Source organism: Nycticebus coucang, chromosome 11, assembly GCF_027406575.1.
Source record: "Nycticebus coucang isolate mNycCou1 chromosome 11, mNycCou1.pri, whole genome shotgun sequence".
Classification (NCBI taxonomy): domain Eukaryota; kingdom Metazoa; phylum Chordata; class Mammalia; order Primates; family Lorisidae; genus Nycticebus; species Nycticebus coucang.
Window position 1 is genome coordinate 73,050,221 of NC_069790.1, and position 19,911 is coordinate 73,070,131.

The 19,911-nt window shown below is 35.5% G+C and overlaps 1 protein-coding gene across 6 annotated transcripts in view; it reads left to right on the forward strand.

The window, feature by feature from the left end:
* Positions 1–19,911, forward strand: part of MAGI2 (membrane associated guanylate kinase, WW and PDZ domain containing 2) — a 1,522,816-nt gene that overhangs the window by 964,678 nt on the left and 538,227 nt on the right. For all 6 annotated transcript variants that reach the window (XM_053609528.1, XM_053609530.1, XM_053609531.1 and 3 more), the window contains one exon: positions 7,337–7,552. In XM_053609528.1, the coding sequence (XP_053465503.1) occupies positions 7,337–7,552 (216 nt within the window). The remainder of the gene's footprint in view (positions 1–7,336; positions 7,553–19,911) is intronic.

The following is a 19,911-nucleotide window of genomic DNA, read 5'->3' on the forward strand; positions in this document are numbered from 1 at the left end:
ATACTAATCCATGTTTACATTATTTACTTGAAACTTTTGTTCTTTTTTTTTCCTTCTAACCTATATCTTGGTAATAAAGTCAAAAGTGAATTTTTTGAGTTAAGACAAGAGAAAGTAATAAAACTGAATGAACAGGAAGTAGGATGAGAGAATGTTGCGAAGAAATGTATATCTGTTAGATGCTTAATGATATTTTATAGGTACTCAGAGTAACAAAGCAGTCAAACAAGAGAAATATCACTGACACAATGTTACCTAAAATTGTTACTGTGTTTTGGTGATCACTTAATTTTCTCAGTTATTTAAAACAGATTTTTAGTTTACTGTTTGTGAAAAAAATGAGTGACTCAAGTGATAATATTGTAACCTAAAATGTTATTTGATGAAAGGGATTATCCTAGGTGGTGCTGTTAAGTGTAGTAGCCACAAGTCACATATACCTATTGGCTTGACCAAATTTAGATGTGCTGTAAGTGTGAACTATCCACTGGATCTTGCAAACAGCATAAAATGAGTAAAATATCACATTAATATCTTCTTATAATTGGTTATACATTGAAATGATAATATTTTAGATACATTGGGTAAAGGAAAATATATTATTAAAATTACTTACACCTTTTTCCTTTCTGTGTTAATGTGGTTAACTAGAACATTTTAAATTGCATATGTGATTCATATTTCTGGCTTGCGTTAGATTTTTACTCAACAGTGCTGATCTAAGAGATTAAATATTTAAAGGTGAAACACTTGTGAATTAGCCTTTAATATTTTTATATTATTATAATTATAAATACACAAATGGTTTATATTGAAAACAGAGGTATATTTGACATCAAAAAAAGTCTGTGAACTATTTCTGTTCTCTTGAGGATTTCCTTGCATAATTTCTTCATATTTGGTGTAGATGGGAAATGTTCTGACCTATTCTGATAGTGCCTGAAGGGAAGAGTTACTGAAGGGAAAGGTATCTGATATCCTGTAAATGAGGGAACCATCTTCCCTAGCCAGTCTATGAACAGTCATGTTTAGCAATGACTTATCTTATGCCTGTCCACACTGGCTAACATGAATAAGTGAATAGTCAGAATGACCACTGAGTGCTTGCAGATAAGTTTCAGAAAATGTTAGTCCAATTAAACTATCTGTAAAACTTTCTGAAGACTGATGGATAATATAAGATAGTAAATTCAGAATATATATCATTGGGATCAGATCTTAAAACCAGCATTAAATTAATGGAAAATGAAAGCGAAATTCTTAGGTGGTGGGTTTTTTTTTTTTTTTTGTAGTTTGGCCGGGGCTGGGTTTGAACCTGCCACCCTTGGCAAATGGGGCCAGCGCCCCACTCACTGAGGTTTTTATAGAATAAATCAATTCCAAACTTGATTTTATATTTCTTGCATAACTGTGCACATTTTAAGTCACATTCAACAGTGAATTTTCAAAAAATCCTGCAATTTGGCATTGTGCATGTATTCCCTAGTTCTAGCACATGTGAGATTAATGCTTTTCATCACAAGAGAAAACAATATTATGTTTTGAGGTCGAGGGGTTTCTGCATCTTGGTTGCAAGCTACTAACTGCATATGACATGAAGAAAACATAGCTTTTTTTGTTTTTAGGACTAAATTTAATCATCAAAACTGCTTACAAAAATAATTTCAAAAATAGATTAATGAAAGTATTCTGAGGTGGTGATTTGTGTATTTTTCTGGTAGAAAGTGAAATTTTAGAAAAGTAGAATGTTTTCTAGGTTATATTTGCTCATTTGGGTTTTTATTTACAGAATTTCTAACTTACTAACTTTAGCCATATGACTGATTCTTGCAATGGCTGACGTAAATTATGATGGATTTGGTATTAGTGTTAATACACTAGTATTTGGTACTAGTTTTAATTTAGAACCAATGTTACATATGTCTTAAAGTTTTAATTTAGGATCCTCTCATGTTTTATTCATTTCTACTAACAGAAATCTAACTCTTTTATGTGGATTAAAATGATTGTTTACTTATGATCTCACAGGTTTCCTAATGTAATTAATGATGCTTGGATCTGGAATTCTGAATCTTTTCTCTGTTTAATGTTACAGTCAAATTTCACAGGTGCCATTAAGGGAGCCAAGCATCAAACTATTCGTTCCATTTATAAAGCTGTAAAAAAAATACAAATAAGATCCTGGACCACTTAAAGTTTGCCACATTGTTTTCAGCACAAGCAAATATCCTCATGCTCTCAGGGGACTGCAGGGATGACCTGTGTTGTTCACAGGCCCCATTTCTCCTCTCCTAAACCATTATTCTGAACTGATTCTTTCTGGTAACCACAATAAGAATAAAAGCACTGACAAGATGGGGAAGGAATGGGAGTCATGACCTTAATCTGTGAGGTATTTGAAGACAAGTATAATACCTTTATAAAACCCATCTTCACTTGGAGCCACATCTGATGATCTATGGTTATCTGACACAAACCTTATTATACACCCAAAAGCCTGAAACAACAGAGTCAGCATCCGAATCTGCAACTCAAGAAGCCAAGTGAACTCAGTCAGTAACAAATAACATGTTTCAATCATGAAAAGTGATTTTATTTAGAGAGAAAAAGTGTTGGAAGTATAAGAAACTATTCCAAAGTATTTGTTTGTTAACAGAATTTTTACATTTCCTCATACGTAAAATTAGTTTTTAGTGTCTTTCCTACTTCATGTCATAATATCAGAATTTAAAAGCATAAAGAGTGTAGTTCATTTAATAAAATAGTAGTTCGGTATCTATTACCACCTAGTGAAGACTGGGGGTACAAAAAAGGGAACAGTTCAATATGCACTGAAAGACTTTCCTGTTCTGTTTTTCCATCTTGTCCTCACCATTAAAATGTACATGTAAAAACAAAAGAGAAATGAGAAGAAAGTCAAAACCTTATTTTAAAAACTTTTGACAACTTGGAATAAGACTTTTGTGAAAAGGTTATTTGGCTGAGTGTGGAGAAAGCAGGGGAGTAAATCCATATGGTCTTCAAGTGCAATAGAGGAAAAGTTTTTTAGCAGGCAGTTCCTGTCTCTTTTAGATGACCTAGAAATGGGTCTGCCTAAAAGTGAGTAAGGGAATTAGATTTTGCAAGGACTTTACTAGGCAGATTAAATTCATAATCTGTGTTAGTCCTTCTCCCTTTAAATAAATTAGGATTACAGTGTCCAGTGTAAATGTGCCTTTATTAAACGTTTTCATTATACAATAATTCATGGACCTTTTAATGGACTATTATTTTTATTCACATTTGTAGAAAGCTTTTCTATTTTTATAATGTCAGAAATGGGTACATTCACTCTGTTTCGCTCTTTCATAGCCACATCTTTCAAAAAAAAAAAAAAGAATCCATTTATAAGTACTTAAAAAAACTGAAAATAAAATCAGACTCCTCAAATTTCCAGGCATTGATTAAAAATAAGACTATGTAAGTTTATAGAATATTTCAATATTAAGTGGAAAAGTTTCTACATAATTCTACTGTCATATTCAGTGTTAGTAGAATTCGATATTAAAATTACATGCAACGGCTTATAGGTCATTCTTTAAAAATACATACACATTCTTTGAAAAGTGGTTTAGAAAAGCCTGTACCTTCCCCGACACACACACAATTTATTTTTAGAAGAGTGGAGGAAAATTATTACCTAAAATGTCCCTGCTGTAGGATTTGATAGCAATATTGCTTTTCCCTTTTGAAACTTGCACATTTGTGCTTATTGATTGTGACTTTGAACGAAGTTCTCCAGTATGAGCTCTGAGCAAGTTGCAAATTGCACCACACTTTTTTTTCTCTTAAAAAGCAATATAGTATTTTGAAGTTCTTAAGTCAGATGGGCATAGGATTTCTACATGCTTCATGTGTAATATTTGGAAATGGTTTAATTTCTTATATTTTTCTTAGCTGCCGAGGCACAATGACTTCATACTGTTTCGTGATAAATGAATGCCCAAAGTAGCCATTGTATATTGGGCAGCTACTCTGACCTAATAATGTCTTACTTCCCTTCATTATCATTAATCTTTGTAACAGTAGTATAGAGTGAGAGTTATTCTAATTCCCATCTGATATAAAAGCACATATGTAAAATGCTCATAACAGTGGCCAACTCAGTAAATTGTAGGAATGGTGATGGTAATAATATTAATAGTAGTTGTATTTGCTTTTGTGACTGTAGTTATCTTATAGCCTCATATTCCTATTTTAACTGAATCAGTTTAATATTAATAAGGATATCAAAAGGCAATGAGATTAAAGGACATCGGATTCAAAGTCAGGTTTATCTCACCAGAATTTAGGCTGTAGACATTTTACCACTTTGGTATGGGTTCCTTGGACATTTTTTTCTTTTTAATTTTAGATTCATTAAATTCAGGCACTGTACATAGAGGCACTTAATTTTTAGTATTTCCAAAGTATATTTAAAAATAAGATTTGGTGCTTTTTCTTTTTCTGAAAACATAATGATATGCTAGCTAAATGGCACATTTCATCTTTAGTATATGAATTTGTATCTACTTACATCAGGGAGTCATTTCAGTGGATTAGCTACCTGTCTGATCCTTCAACTGTTGGTCTCAGTGTTTCTGGTTTCCTTGCCCTTATGCAATGGGGGGGAAAGGTCTTGGTTTGGAATAACAGCCTGTTCTCCATGAGTTATATGTCTCAACTTTAGTAACTATATGGATTATTTATGTGCCTCTTTTAAATTACTATTATTGCTAATGAAGATAATCTTAATGTCTTAACTAATGATTTCTACAGTTTTACATGTAAAATTTAATCTAACATTAATTTCATAAATGAAATTATAGAAATAGAACATTGCTGTATATTTTATAATAGTGTCATATACCAATAGTTTTGATTAGTGAGTAATATAAAATTAGCAGAATCTATTATTTACTATTCATTTTAGCCAGCGCTATGCATTTATTTCTAATTACTAAAAGATTTTTTACTTCGTGGAGATTTAAAACTTAAAAGACAAATGGGAAAAAACACCCACTGAAATGTGAGCCATATTTCTTAGTACTATGTACGTTTAAAGGTGTTACAGATCTCAGAATAAGACTCACAATTATATCATTTATTGGGATATGCAGGGATTATTTGCCAGTTTCACATTATGTGTAGTAGATAAGAGCTGTGTATTGAGATTCCATACAAAGCATAGCAATATACTAAGGCATTCCCTTAAGAATGCTGAAACATAAAAGTTCATTGACTTCTAAGGAGCAACTAGCCGTGTTTGTTTGCTTAAAATTTGGCCAGTACACATAGAGGTCTGATTCCTTTGGAATGCTCTAAATGAAATTTGCAAAGTGTAACATTCAATATTATCCTCCACTTTGCAGAGTTCTGTTTAAAAAAATTAAAAAGTGCTACGTGCATAAGAACCACTTTACAAAGTGAGTAACGTTTGTCCTTGTGTCACTCTTACAACTATGAACATCTACGAAAATGAGCGTCATCCTTACTGGCACAGGCAGCCACTGCTCACTTCATGCCGGCGTGACGTTTATACTGCCCTGAAATCAATGAAGTGTTACAGTTTATCAAGCTCTTCCTCAGACATTCTTACTTCATCTTCACAACAACCCAGCGAGGAAGGCGAGTTGAGTGGCTATTGCTATTTCTGCCTGCCAGCATCCCTGGGTCCTTTTTACCCAGGGAGAGGCCTTAGATAAGCGGAGTAGATAGCAGGGCTCTGCCTCCCTCTGCTGAAATCCAGAGCCAGCATTGTCCCTTCCGCTGTCATGGCAGCTCAGGAGCTCCCACGTGACTGAGCTCAGCCAATGAGCGGAGCCTGCCTGGGAGTATCCCGGAAGCCAGCGAGACAGAGCCCTGGGGAGAGGATGAGGCTCCCTCTCTAGGACAGTTTGCATCCCTAGCTGTGCACCTTTCCAGTGGAACCAGCTATGCTTCAGGCAGGGTTGGGGAACCCGTGGCCTCCAGATCCCCAAGTGCAGTCCCTTGACCCAATCCATCCAGACTTCACAGATCTCTTTATTAAAGGGACATATTCTGTGAAACTTAGATTCAGTCAAAAAGCTGCGCTCAAAGATGCAAAAGGCCCCATGTAGCTCTAAAGCCGCAGAGGGCCCATAATGAAACATGAGTGGCCTTGACTGGACTCCTTTGTGTCTGCCCATTTTTCTCAAGGTTTTTCACCCTTTTCCCTCAACTGCCTGGCTCTTGTCTTTTCAACACATCCTTATCATGTCTCATTTATGTAAAGTAAGTTTTGGTTGTTTGCAACCTGGAACACAATGATTAACAATTTTTGCTTCTCTCCATTTATAGATGAAGAAACTGAGCCTTTTTGGTGATGTCAGATGTGTGGATTGTAGTTACATAGAAAAGCCAAGTCTAAATTCCATGTCTTCTAGTGAAGGGTTGTTTCTTTTCTCAGCTCATTGTTTTCCCAGTCACGTTCAATGACCTCTGAGGATAGTGAGGTGTGCTTCCTTCCTCCTCTGCGTCTCCTGAGTGTGGTGCATAATCCTATTTCCCGTCATAGCTGTTCCTCTTGGCGTCAAATGTTGCTTGCCACGGTGGAATGTTGAGCACCTTGGAAGACAAGGATCATACTCATCATTTTTTCTCAAACATATTCTGGAGTTCTGTGTCCATAGTCAGTACTAATAAAGATGTTAATGAATGAGTTAGCAAATGAGTGTATAAATTACTCAAGAGAAAACACCAATAGGGGTTTGAAATTGTTGCTAAATGCGTAAGATTCATTTTTAAAGGTACTGCCTATGTTCTTTATCAATGAGAATTTTAGAATAGTTTCAATAAAGTGCTTTGCCTTGAACATGTAAAGATGTTCACTTAGTAAGCATTCATGCTCCAACTCCTGTCACATCATTGGCAGCATTAGATTTTCATACAAATGTGAATCCTACTGTTGATTGCACAGTAGGATTGTGTGCTTCTTATGAGAATTTAATGCCTGATGATCCAAGGTGGAGATGTAATGCACCTGAATCATCCCCATAGCATCCTCCTAAGCCCAGGTTGTGCAAAAAAACTGTCTTCCATGAAACCAGTCCCTGGTGCCAAAAGGGTTGGGGACTGCTAAAGATAAATATAAGAGGATGCAACACGTATGTTTATATGTTTAAGGTTTGGGGACAAATAAAGATATGTGTAAGAGGATGTAACACATATGTTTATATGTTTATGTATGTACATATAAGATAGAATAAAAATTTGTTAGTATAATTTTCATTCTTTGTGAATTATGCACACATTAAGAGAAAGATTCAACTTTAGAATGTCTTTATGTCATTTGCAGACAATTACTACGGTACCCCAAAGCCTCCAGCAGAACCAGCACCATTACTGTTAAATGTAACAGACCAGATACTTCCGGGAGCCACTCCAAGTGCTGAAGGGAAACGGAAGAGGAATAAATCAGTGAGCAACATGGAGAAAGCAAGTATAGAGCCTCCTGAGGAGGAAGAGGAAGAGAGGCCTGTGGTCAATGGAAATGGAGTCATAGTAACGCCAGGTTAGTCATTTACATTTTTTACAAGTTCAGTTTGCTTTTTCAGATGTTCAGTGTGTGTATGTGTATATAGAGAGAGGTTGCAAAAAAAATGTAAACCAATTTTAAGAAAGAAAAAGACTGTGTTAAAATTGTAATATCCAATATATACCGATAACAAAGATGAATACAATTTATGTTGAGCACCTCCTATAATTGCAGAAATCAAATGTGACTTGGTTATTATGATTTTAATACACTTTTTTTTTCTTTCTTAAAACGTGTATACATTTTTGGCACCTTCTGTATATCAGATAGATATAGATATATCCAATGTATCTGTATGATTACAATTATCTTCAGAGAAGATTATAATATCAGATGGAAAGGATAGGATTTCCTTTCCTGATGGAAAGGACATAATATACAATTTATTCTAATTTCAACATATTCTTTCAACTTGCTTGACTTTTGGTTTCATTTATACAATATTAAGGGTGATGGCAATATACTAAATAGAAGTGGTACAAGTCATAAATAGGATTGTGTAAAGTTTTGAAATCTTTGTTACTATTAGAGGAAATAACTCTAACATTCTAGAAATCTTGCCATGCTTGCAGTTCTGGAAACAAAGGTTGTGGCATGTGATTTAGTATTCAGCCTCACTGAATACAGTCCTCAAATGGCTACAAGTGCAGAATGCCCGTGTATTTGTTTCCCCTTCTTTACCATCCAATCTGGCAACATACAAAAAGCATCTTTATACACTGACTCTGTGAAGGCACTTATCATTGAACAAGGATGGCTAGGCTTGATTTATGATCTGTCATATCACATATATAAAGAATATTACACACAAATGAGATATGTTTGTACAGAGGCTGTATTTTGATGCTCTTTTATTATGCATCAAAAATAGATTTTTATACTATTACTCATAATTAAATGCTACCAAAGCAACAACAACAATAATAAAATTATGGTGCTAGTTTCATGGAGCCAGACTCCAAAATTTTATTTTACATATTTATTTTTAATAGAATCATATCAGTTGACATTGCAAATCTAAGGACTGTGGTTAAGCTCTTGAAAAAAGAAGTAAGCACATGCACTTTGCATGATATTCTTTTCAAGATGTTTCCCATTACTACTTTGATGTATGCATTTTTATTTTTCACTCTACGGCTTCTGTACTGACAGGGTGTTTGAATTTTCATGCTCAATTATTTTTACCAAAGAAAAGCTTCATAAGGTTAGTTTTTATCTTCTTTATTCGAAATACCTGTGAAAGTGTTCTTCATTGAACATAAGGTAAATACAAGGAGACCAAAATCTAATCAGTACCAATTTGAGATATAAAACCTGATAAGGTGGTTTCTTCTTGATTACTAAAAGGAGGTAAACCTTCTCCATTAATACCAACGGGTAAAAATATTCTCTGACACTAGCAATCATTGATTTTTAGATTCAAATGCTAAAATCACTACAAGTAAATAATGTTATTATCTACTATGAAATGATCTGGCAATTTTCAAGCAATTAGATATCATCCTCTTTTTTTGATTCTGAAGTATCTGTATCAAAATATTTGCTTTTCATTATATAACTAAATTTAAATTGAATTGATAGTATGTAGTTTTCTTGTTGATCTTTGATAGGAAATGCAAAACAACTGAGCTGAGTTAAATCAGTAACCACAAAAGCAGCAGAAATTCCAGATCAGAGAACGCTGCCGAATTTTATCTTGTGGTTAAAATGCATAAAATATATGTCCCTGACTGAGCAAAGATCATCGATTTCTGTTTTATTTCAAATTGTGTGGGGTAAATAAAATGAAGCCGTCTCAGTCTACATATTCCTAAGAAACTTATTTAACTGGAGGGCATACTGAATCCAGAAACCACCATTCTCTTCTATTCATACTTTGGTCATGAAAACTAGGTAACATCTATGGCTAGGAGGTCTTCGTGGGTACTGAAAAAAAATGGACTGACTGAGTTGAATTTTTCTTGACCAAACATAGCCAAATGACTTTTTCTGTACCCCTCCACCTACATATGGTAATAAAACAACTATCCACACCAACTCTAAGTTTTCTGGGAGGTCAACAGATGTTACCAACAGTGGCTTTGTATGTCTGGCTGGGCAAATGACCCTTACACAGTTTTTCTCTTTCCTGTTGAGGAATAGGAGACATAGCTGCATCAGGCAGCTCTTCACCCAGTATTCAAAAGTGGGTTACTATATTCTGTTCTGTATGTGTGTAAAAGCATCAAACCTACCAATCTTTAGCTCCTTATAGACTTTACCAAAATAATTTGCTCTGTGTAAATAAAAGTTTTAGAGGATTCCTCAATTTACATCTGTTACCTATCTTTTCATCTTTTCTTTATCGAACTAAAGCTTATACTTACAACTTCATTTTTCAGACCGTATCTATGTAAAATCAGTGACTACTTTTGATTATAAGTATGTTCTCCATGAAGTTCTACTCACATTACCAATGAGAAGAGTCCTGAACTAGAAAATTGGCCCATGACCCCTTAGTCCATGTCTTTTGACAACCCTAGTCTTTGAAGTGTCTTTTTTATTCCAAATGTTTTCCAGTAGCGACTTTGGGAGTTCTTTTGACTTTTCTTGTGTATGTTCCCTACTCTTCACCTTTTGAACCTCATCACATTGTTTTTTTTCTGGCACAGTCTTTGTCTTGCCTTTGTCTCCTTCCCAAACACATTCACCAGACACAGGAGATTTCAAAGAATATTGACAAATAGTGCTTACACTTTATTTAGCATTGCTGTATATTGGCTAATACCCTATAAAAATAATTAACATCAGTCATCAATTCAGAGTGCAAATTCCATGAAGCACATTTGGAGAGTGAAAAAGCTGAGAAAGGGAAGGAGGGAGCATCAGTGGTCACAGGACAGGGTTCACCTTTTGGGGCAGGACACAAAGATAACAGGGCCCTTATCTAACAAGAGCAATCATGTAACCTGCTTCTGGGCACCTCAGTGAATCCCCCGCAATAAAAAAAAAGAAAGCTTATTGAGGTAACCTTATTCTATTGCAGAATAATATTGATGCTAATAGTAATAAATGATAAAGTAATTAACTTTTTGAGGGCTTACCATCTATGAGAAACTGCTTAACTTCATCATAGGTATGTAGTTCATTTAACTATCCTAACTATCCTATTAACTAGGTACTATTTTGCAAATTAGAACCCTGAAATAGACTGAAGTTAAATAATTTTCTCAGTAACTGGGAATCGTATATAGGAAGTCTAAGTCCAGAACCTATTCCTAGCTGCTAATAGAAGCATAAATATGTTTCCTAGTAATATGCAGATGAACTACATAACTATGGCGAAGTAGGCAGTTCCTAATAGATGGTAAGCCCTCAAAAAGTTAATTATTTTGGTCTATAATTTTCTTTTCTTGTTTGGTCTTTTCCTGGTTTGGGGATCAAGGTGATGTTTGCTTCATAGAATGTGTTGGGTAGTATTCCTTCTTTTTCTGTATTTTGGAAAAGTTTGAGTAATATAGGTACTAGTTCCTCTTTAAAGGTTTGGTAGAATTCTGATGTGAAGTCATCTGGACCTGGGCTCTTCTTTTTAGGGAGATTTTGTATAGTTGATGCTATTTCAAAACTTGATATAGGCTGGTTCAACATTTCCACCTCATTCTGGCTAAGTCTTGGGAGGTGGCGTGCTTCCAAGTATAGTCGATTTCCTTTAGGTTTTCGTATTTCTGAGAATAAAGTTTCTTGTAGTATTCATTGAATTTCTGAGGAGTCTGTTGTTATTTTGTCTTTACCATTTCTGATTGATGAAATTAGAGATTTTACTCTTTTTTTCCTGGTTAGGTTAGCCAAAGTTTTTTTTTATTGACCTTTTCAAAAAACCAACTTTTTGATTTCTTGATCTGTTGTTTGATTCTTTTGTTTTCAATTTCATTTAATTCTGCTCTAATTTTGATTATTTCTTTTCTTCTGGTGGGTTTTGGATTGGAATGTTCTTCCTTTTCCAATTGCTTGAGATGTCCCATTAAGTTGTTAACTTCCTCTCTTTCTGTTCTCTTGAGGAAGGCTTGCAGTGCTATAAATTTCCCTCTTAGGACTGCCTTTGTGGTATCCCAGAGGTTCTGACAATTCGTGTCTTCATTGTCGTTTTGTTCCAAAAATTTGTTTATTTCCTTCTTAATCTTGTCTATGACCCAGCTATCGTTCTGCATGAGGTTATTCAGTTTCCCTGTTTTTGTATGAGTACGCAGGTTCTTATTACTGAGTTCCACTTTTATTGCATGGTGGTCTGAGAAGATGCAAGGAATAATTTCTGTTCTTTTAAAATTGCTGAGGTTAGATTTGTGACCTAAGATATGATCAATTTTGGAGTATGTTCCATGAGCTGATGAGAAGAATGTGTATTCCATGCTCATGCCTGGGAAAAATCAACATTGTTAAAATGTCTATACTACTGAAACATATATACAATTTTAATGCTATAATACCTATTAAAACTCCATTGTCATACTTTAAAGATCTCGAAAAAATAATACATCGTTTTATATGGAATCAGAAAAACCTCTAATAGCCAAGACATTACTCAGAAATAAAAACAAAGCAGGAGGAATCACGCTACCAGACCTCAGACTATACTATAAATCAATAGTGATCAAAACAGCATGGTACTGGCACAAAAAAACAGGTAAATATATGGAACAGAATAGAGAACCAAGAAATGAACCCAGCTACTTACTGTTATTTGATATTTGACAAGCCAATTAAAAACATTCAGTGGGGAAAAGATTCCCTATTTAACTAATGATGCTGGGTGAACTGGCTGGCAACCTGTAGAAGACTGAAACTGGACCCACACCTTTCACCATTAACTAAGATAGACTCTCACTGGATTAAAGATTTAAACTTAAGACATGAAACTATAAAAATACTAGAAGAGAGTGCAGGGAAAACCCTTGAAGAGATCGGTCTGGGAAAGTATTTTATGAGGAGGACCCCCCAGGCAATTGAAGCAGATTCAAAAATACACTACTGGGACCTGATCAAACTAAGAAGTTTCTGCACAGCCAAGAACACAGTAAGTAGAGCAAGCAGACAGCCCTCAGAATGGGAGAAGATATTTGCAGGTTATGTCTCCAATAAAGGTATGATAACCAGAATCCACAGTGAACTCAAACGTATTAGCAAGAAAAAAACAAGTGAGCCCCTCTCAGGCTGGGCAAGGGACTTGAAGAGAAACTTCTCTGAAGAAGACAGGCGCACGGCCTACAGACATGTGAAAAAATGCTCATCATCCTTAATCATCAGAGAAATGCAAATCAAAACTACTTTGAGATATCATCTAACTCCAGTAAGATTAGCCCACATCACAAAATCCCAAAACCAGAGATGTTGGCGCGGATGTGGAGAAAAGGGAACACTTCTACACTGCTGGTGGGAATGCAAACTAATACGGTCCTTTTGGAAAGATGTTTGGAGAACACTTAGGAATCTAAAAATAGACCTGCCATTCGATCCTATAATTCCTCTACTAGGTATATATCCAGAAGACCAAAAATCACATTGTAACAAAGATATTTGTACCAGAATGTTTACTGCAGCCAAATTCATAATTGCAAAGTCATGGAAAAAACCCAAGTGCCCATCGACTTGTGAATAGATTAATAAATTGTGGTGTATTTGGGCGGTGCCTGTGGCTCAAAGAGGTAGGGCGCCAGCCCCATATGCCAGAGGTGGCAGGTTCAAACCCAGCCCTGGCCAAAAAAAATAAAAAATAAAAAAATAAATTGTGGTATTTGTACACCATGGAATATTATGCAGCCGTAAAGAAAGATGGAGACTATACATCTCCATGTTTACATGGATGGAGCTGGAAAATATTCTTCTTAGCAAGATATCCAAAGAATGGAAGAAAAAGTACCCAATGTACTCAGCCCTAATATGAAACTAATTTATAGCTTTCAACGAAGGCTACAACCCAATCTCAGTACAAGCATATGTGGAAGGGGGAAAGGGAGGGGATGGAAAAGGGAGGTCGGGTGGGTGGAGGGAGCATGATTGGTGGGTCCACACCTAGGGTGCATCTTGGAAGGGTGCAGGTGAAGTTTACTAAGTGTAGAGTATAGGGTTTGAACACAATAATTAAGAAAATGCCAAAGGCTATGTTAACCAGTTCGGTGAAAATATTTCAGACTGTATATGGAACCAGCACATTATACCTCATGATTGCATTATTGTACACAGCTATGATTTAATAAAAATAAATAAATAAAAATTTAAAGAGTTAATTATTTTATTATTTATTACTATTAGCATATCACTAGGAAACAAGACCTCTATTTCACCTGTACATCTTTAAAAGTGGCATTATAAATGTCCACTTACTGAAAAGTTCTTCTTGCTTTTATTTCTGGAAATCATGTGCAAGTAAACTCATTTTCCTCTGTAGATATAAAAATGTCCTATTTTTATTATATTCTGTATATAGACAAGTATCATCACATATCAATCTTTGCCAAAATAAACTACTATGCACTTTACCAAGAGAAACTATTTACCCTATGTAAATAAAGTTTTTAGAGAATTCCTCAATTTATGTCTTGCCTATTTTTATCTTTTCTCTTTTGGATAATACTTAAAACTGCATTTTTCTTTGTTTTCAGACCATATTTACATAAAATCATTGATTGTCTTTAAAATATATGCATTTTCCATGAAGTTCTGCTAACATTATCAGTGAAAATTCACACGATGTGAATTTTATTTTATGTAGAGGTCTCTCTTTTCTGCTTAAAATTACATTAGACATATGGATTTAGCTCATAGTACCTAGGAAAACCATATCATGAATTTTTAGAGTCTGAAACAGGGATGAATGTTTCTGCCACACATCAGTTTTGTTGGAAGTCAATAAAATTCTATCCTTAGAAATATATTATTCTTGTCAATAAGCGAATTACAAAAATAAAAACATAAAAATAAAAAATTGAAAACATAACTTAAATAGAATAATAAAAATAGAATAAATAATTAACTCTCCTTTAATGAATGTGTACCATGGACCAGGCATGCAACACTTAACACTGCATTTTCCCTAATTCCATAATAATCATATACTTATTTCATGAATGAGATTCTGAAACTTAGCTTAAGATGCTTAGCTAAGGTAAAAATTCATATAGTAGCAGAGTAGAGATTCAGACCCAGTGATATCTGAATTCAATCTCTCTTCAACACATTTCCCTGAGCTGTTAACCATGCTGGGGACAGAGTGACTGTGACTTCCATAAGGTAAATCGCAATCGCCCTACACTGTATTCCATTATATTTGTCCTTCTCTGTTTGTAGCAGTGGTGTCAGACCTAGTACTAGCAAGGGTAATTTATCCTTATATCATCTTATAGATTTTGTCTTTGAACTGATGTTTAAAATTCATATCCCCAGGAAGCCTTCCCTGACATCACCTCACCTATATTTAGACATCTTTTATCTTTCAGTTTATCTTGTTAAAATTGACATACAGCTGTAGCTTCAAAAACTGCAAATTTATCTGCAGCCTTCAATGCTTTTCTGTTTCAGGCCCCTATTTCTGACTATTGCCCAGCGCACAGCTCCACCTAAGCATTTCTTTTGCAATTTCGTTGTAACACACCTCACTTAAGCTCTTCTCCCGCAAAACAAATGAGCAAACCAACTCACAAAGCCCTTTACCTGCTTTCTCTAATTCTTCTATTCACTCAAAGACCTCAGAATTATCTATCATATTCCTCTTCCCCGCTTGGCATTTATAATTAGGCACAAAAGATGTGGGTCTTTCCTTCAAGATATCACTGTCCTATCCTGGAGTATCACCTTATTTGTGGAGCACAGTTCCCTAATGATCTGCATGTCTCCCAGCAATTTAGTTTTTATCCCTACTTGAACCAAAACTGGGTCATGCAACTATCCTCGAAACTCGAATGGGCTTTCTTTTCCATTGATTCAAATTCCCCAGGCAAACCACCCAGGTGCGCCTACCTTTGACTAGGTCATCTCTGTTAGCTTTAATCCCCTACATAAATGTAGAGCATTTCACCTGTCCAATCTGGCCATTGCCACATTTAAATCATCTCTTCTCTTAATTACAATTCATTAAACATTTTTATATTCCCTGAGAATTACTTATTGACTTGTTGACTTTCACAAGAAAAGTTAAAACTAACTCTGAATTACTGTAATGCAATTTACACTTCGATTTCTATGGAAAGATTAGTTAGCCTGACACTAGGTAACTTTTCATAAAGTGTACGGCTGGCATTCCCATGTGTATTTGTAAGTGTTAATTAGGATAAGAGCTGCTTTTACTTTTCTGTTTACCTTTTCAGTGATTAGCACATATCTTTAAATATTTCAAGTACTTAGTAAATCTTTATTTGTCAGTCAATTCTGACTAACCTCTTAGATGTCAAAGTTTAGCCGTGTGGACATGATTAGATTTCTTTCATTCTCATTTTACACTATTCAGTATCTTCAGTTTGCAGCATTTCCTAAGTTAGAAAGATACAAGATTCCTGATTCTACATTCCTTTGAAAGTTGTGTAACTAAGAGAAATACACACGTGTGTATTTTAAAATATATATTCTTAGAGATGAGAAGCAGCCAATCTCCCTAACTTTGAAAATACCAAAAATAAGTAGGTGATTAATAATAAATAGGTAAGTACATAGATTTATTTAAAGATTGGACTCTTCGGGCGGCGCCTGTGGCTCAGCGAGTAGGGCGCCGGCCCCACATGCCGAGGGTGGCGGGTTCAAACCCAGCCCCGGTCAAACTGCAACAACAAAAAAAAAAAAAAAAAAAATAGCCGGACGTTGTGGCAGGCGCCTGTAGTCCCAGCTACTAGGGAGGCTGAGGCAAGAGAATCGCGGAAGCCCAGGAGTTAGAGGTTGCTGTGAGCCGTGTGACGCCACGGCACTCTACCCGAGGGCGGTACAGTGAGACTCTGTCTCTACAAAAAAAAAAAAAAAAAAAGATTGGACTCTTCTTCAGGAAAGCAAAGTCCCTAAACCAGAATCATTGGGTTAGCTTTCTTGGATTTCTTTTATTCCATGAGTTATCATCTTTTTACTTTTCCGGAAAGTAATTCACTATTATCTTATAGCTTCCCCTCATCAGCTATTAGTAAGCCTAGCACAATGAATTAGAAATGCACATATATTTTAAACGCAGTTAAATCTCACTGTTTATACACAAACGCACACAATGCTAGGAGAAACAGGGCCGTGAGAGCTACCTTCACCAACAAAGGGAATACAGTATATGTACACAGAGCTGCCTTCTCCAGGACCCCAAGCCTGCAATTAGTGCAAATGAACTGCATCTCCCAGAGAGCAAACAGAGTGTCCCTTATGTGATCAGCAAGTGTCCTCAGCAATGATCTCAGTTCACCATTAGGGACACACATCCAGGTCCTGTGCTGCTTGGCACGCTGACTGTGCATGAACCATCAGTCCTGGGTCTGTGAATGAGACCCTGTCACTGTCAGAAGAATTATGTCCTCCCTAGTGAATTTCGCTGTTTTCCTGTGAATAATACCCGACTCTGAAACCACCCCAGGGCCTATGCCCTGCTTGTTTTTGTGTGAGTTCACGGAGACTGCGATTTGTGGATCCACTCAGATATTTATCTTCCTTTTTTCTTTTTTTTTTTTCAGGAGCCTTAATTTTATGATCTTATTCCTAAATACAGTGCTGGGTTTTATGTCTTCACTGGATGGGAAAATTTCTAAACTAACCTTCTAAAATTAGAAATTCCATTTATACATGAGAGGCGTTCCATCTTTTCTTAAAAGAATCTTTTGAAAGTTAAAACTGCCCTAATGGTAGAATGTTCTGAGTAGGCGTGATTACAAAGTAACCATATGATCATGTTAGAGTTTGTGGCCATGAACTATAGTAGTAATTCTAAATAGGCCATTTAAAAAATAATAATAAAATCATGACTAGTTTCAGGGGTGTCATTTTAAATCAAGTCACACTCACTTTCAATTAAACTGAAAGTGACACATTCATGTGAACCTCTTCATGCTCTCCAACCGATTCGCTGTTTGGGGGAGCTTGCACTCAACCTCTGTGGAGAGAGTTTATGTAATTTGTGTGTGTGTGAGCTTCAATTCATGAGGGAGGAGTACAGAGTGAGAACAACCGTGGAAACACCTCGGGTTTGTACAGCACTTACCGAAAGCTTGCAGAATAGTTGACATGTTTAAGTTTGCTTAGGTTCTCCAGGCATTCTTAAAGTCTAATCTTTTTTCTTATCATAATCATCTATTTGCCCAAGTCTAATTTTCACCTCTATCCCGATGTTTCTTATTCATATTTGTCCTCAGAGAAGTGGTTATAATTCTTGGCATGAAATCCCAGCTGCTTTATTGTCAGTGATGGGTCTAGGTAGGGCTGTACTTTCTCACCAAAGAGAAAAGGCTCTGGGTAAGGCCTCTCTTGAACTCCCATTCCCTCAATGTGGCTCCATCACTGGGGACAGCACCCTGACATATTTCCTCCTATGTGATTTCTTGCTCTCATCCAAAAAATACCTTGACTCTAATTTGGGTAAAAAAACAAAACAAAACAAAACAAAAAAAACTTGAATCACTCTGCTCAAGACTAATGTCTTCCTCATTTTGTCTTTTGGCCCCTACAAAGTTCTTAAAACTTCAGAAAGTGAGGTTGGGTTTTATATAGTACTAGTCTCCTGATATTTTTTTCAGAATTTTGAAAGTAAGCTCTAAGAAATATTGTATGTGTATGTCCTATATTTTATTTCATACTCTACCATAGTCGTTCTTTTCTTTTCTTTTCTTTTATTTATTTTTTTGAAACAAAGTCTCATTTTGTTGTCCTCAATAGAGCGCCTTGGTGTCAGAGCTCACAGCAACCTCAAACGCTTGGGCTCAAAGCAATTCTCTTGCCTCAGCCTCCCTGGTAGCTGGGACTACAGACACCCACCACAATGCCCAGCTGTTTTTTAGAGATGAGGTCTTGCTTTTGCTCAGGCTGGTCTTGAACTTCTGAGTTTAGGTAATCCATCTGCCTCGGCCTCTCAGACTGCTGGGATTATAGGCTTGAGCTACTGAGCCTGGCCTTCTACTAGTCTTTAAATTTTTCAACATTTGCATCATTTTCTTTCACCCCAAGGTTTGTTGAGGATTTTGGGAGACTTATTTGTAGTGATAAATATCTTTAAAATTCATACATTATGAAAATCACTTAGCATATATACAAGTTTACAGCTATGGGAAATAGTTTTGTTAGCATTATTCCAATCTACTTTTATTAAAGTGTTAAGAATTAGGTATTGTTAACAGGAAAATATACTAATTAAGGCAGCTCTTCTTCCCTATTACTCAGAAATAATTCCCTCTACTAATCTCCCTAGTGATTCTTTCCACTTTAGATTTTTATATCTCAGGAAATATTTTTCTTGTCATCTTCCACTCACAGACCTGAATTTTATATTTTCCATTATTTTCCATGTTGTTCTTTTAGCATTCCAGACAATTTGTAACCAATTGTGTGTTTTAAATGCAGATGAACAATAATTTTGAGTCATTGAGTATGCATTCTCGGTAATTTGCAGTTTTCTGGCTAGCCACCAAATCCATGAGATCCAATTTACTTATAAGTATTATATGTATAAATCATTTCTTTACAGGATTGGGGGTTTCAGCTTCCTTAATTTTTTATCATCTCAAAAATCATAGTTAATCATTTACACTGACTTTCCCTAATTCTCATATTTTATTCTAGTTCTATGATTCCTTCTTAGCCTCAAATAATAAAGAAAAATATTTGTTAATATTTAAAAAAATATTTTATATGTATTTTTTTCTACAGCAGTCAAGGACTGCCCTTCTTATGCTCATATACTAAAGTATAATAAGAATTTATAATGATGTCTTCTTAGGACTTTGAACTATTTCAGGAACAGTAGAGAGTCAGAAACCCCTGACTAAAATTCAGTAATCAGTTTGCATAGAAATCACCATTCCTCACTGGCCTGCTGTGACCCTGGGGGCAGCAGCTGGAGGGACACCTGTTTGCAGTTTTTCCTCTTTGCACTTTTGGATGTTGTACCATATGCCTGTCTTACTACATCAAAAAAAAAAAAAAAAAAGGTAATTATTTTTTATTCGATAGTTATACAATGTGCAAACATTTTAGCACCTGTATTGTAATTCCTCTTCTCATTTTAGAAGGTTTAGGAAAAGAGATATGAATAATCTGCCATACTGACTTATTTTGGTCAACTGGTGCTGTAGAATGCAGGTGGCCAATACCTGCCTACTTCCTTCTGAAGACAGAAGGTCCTACACTTCCCACTG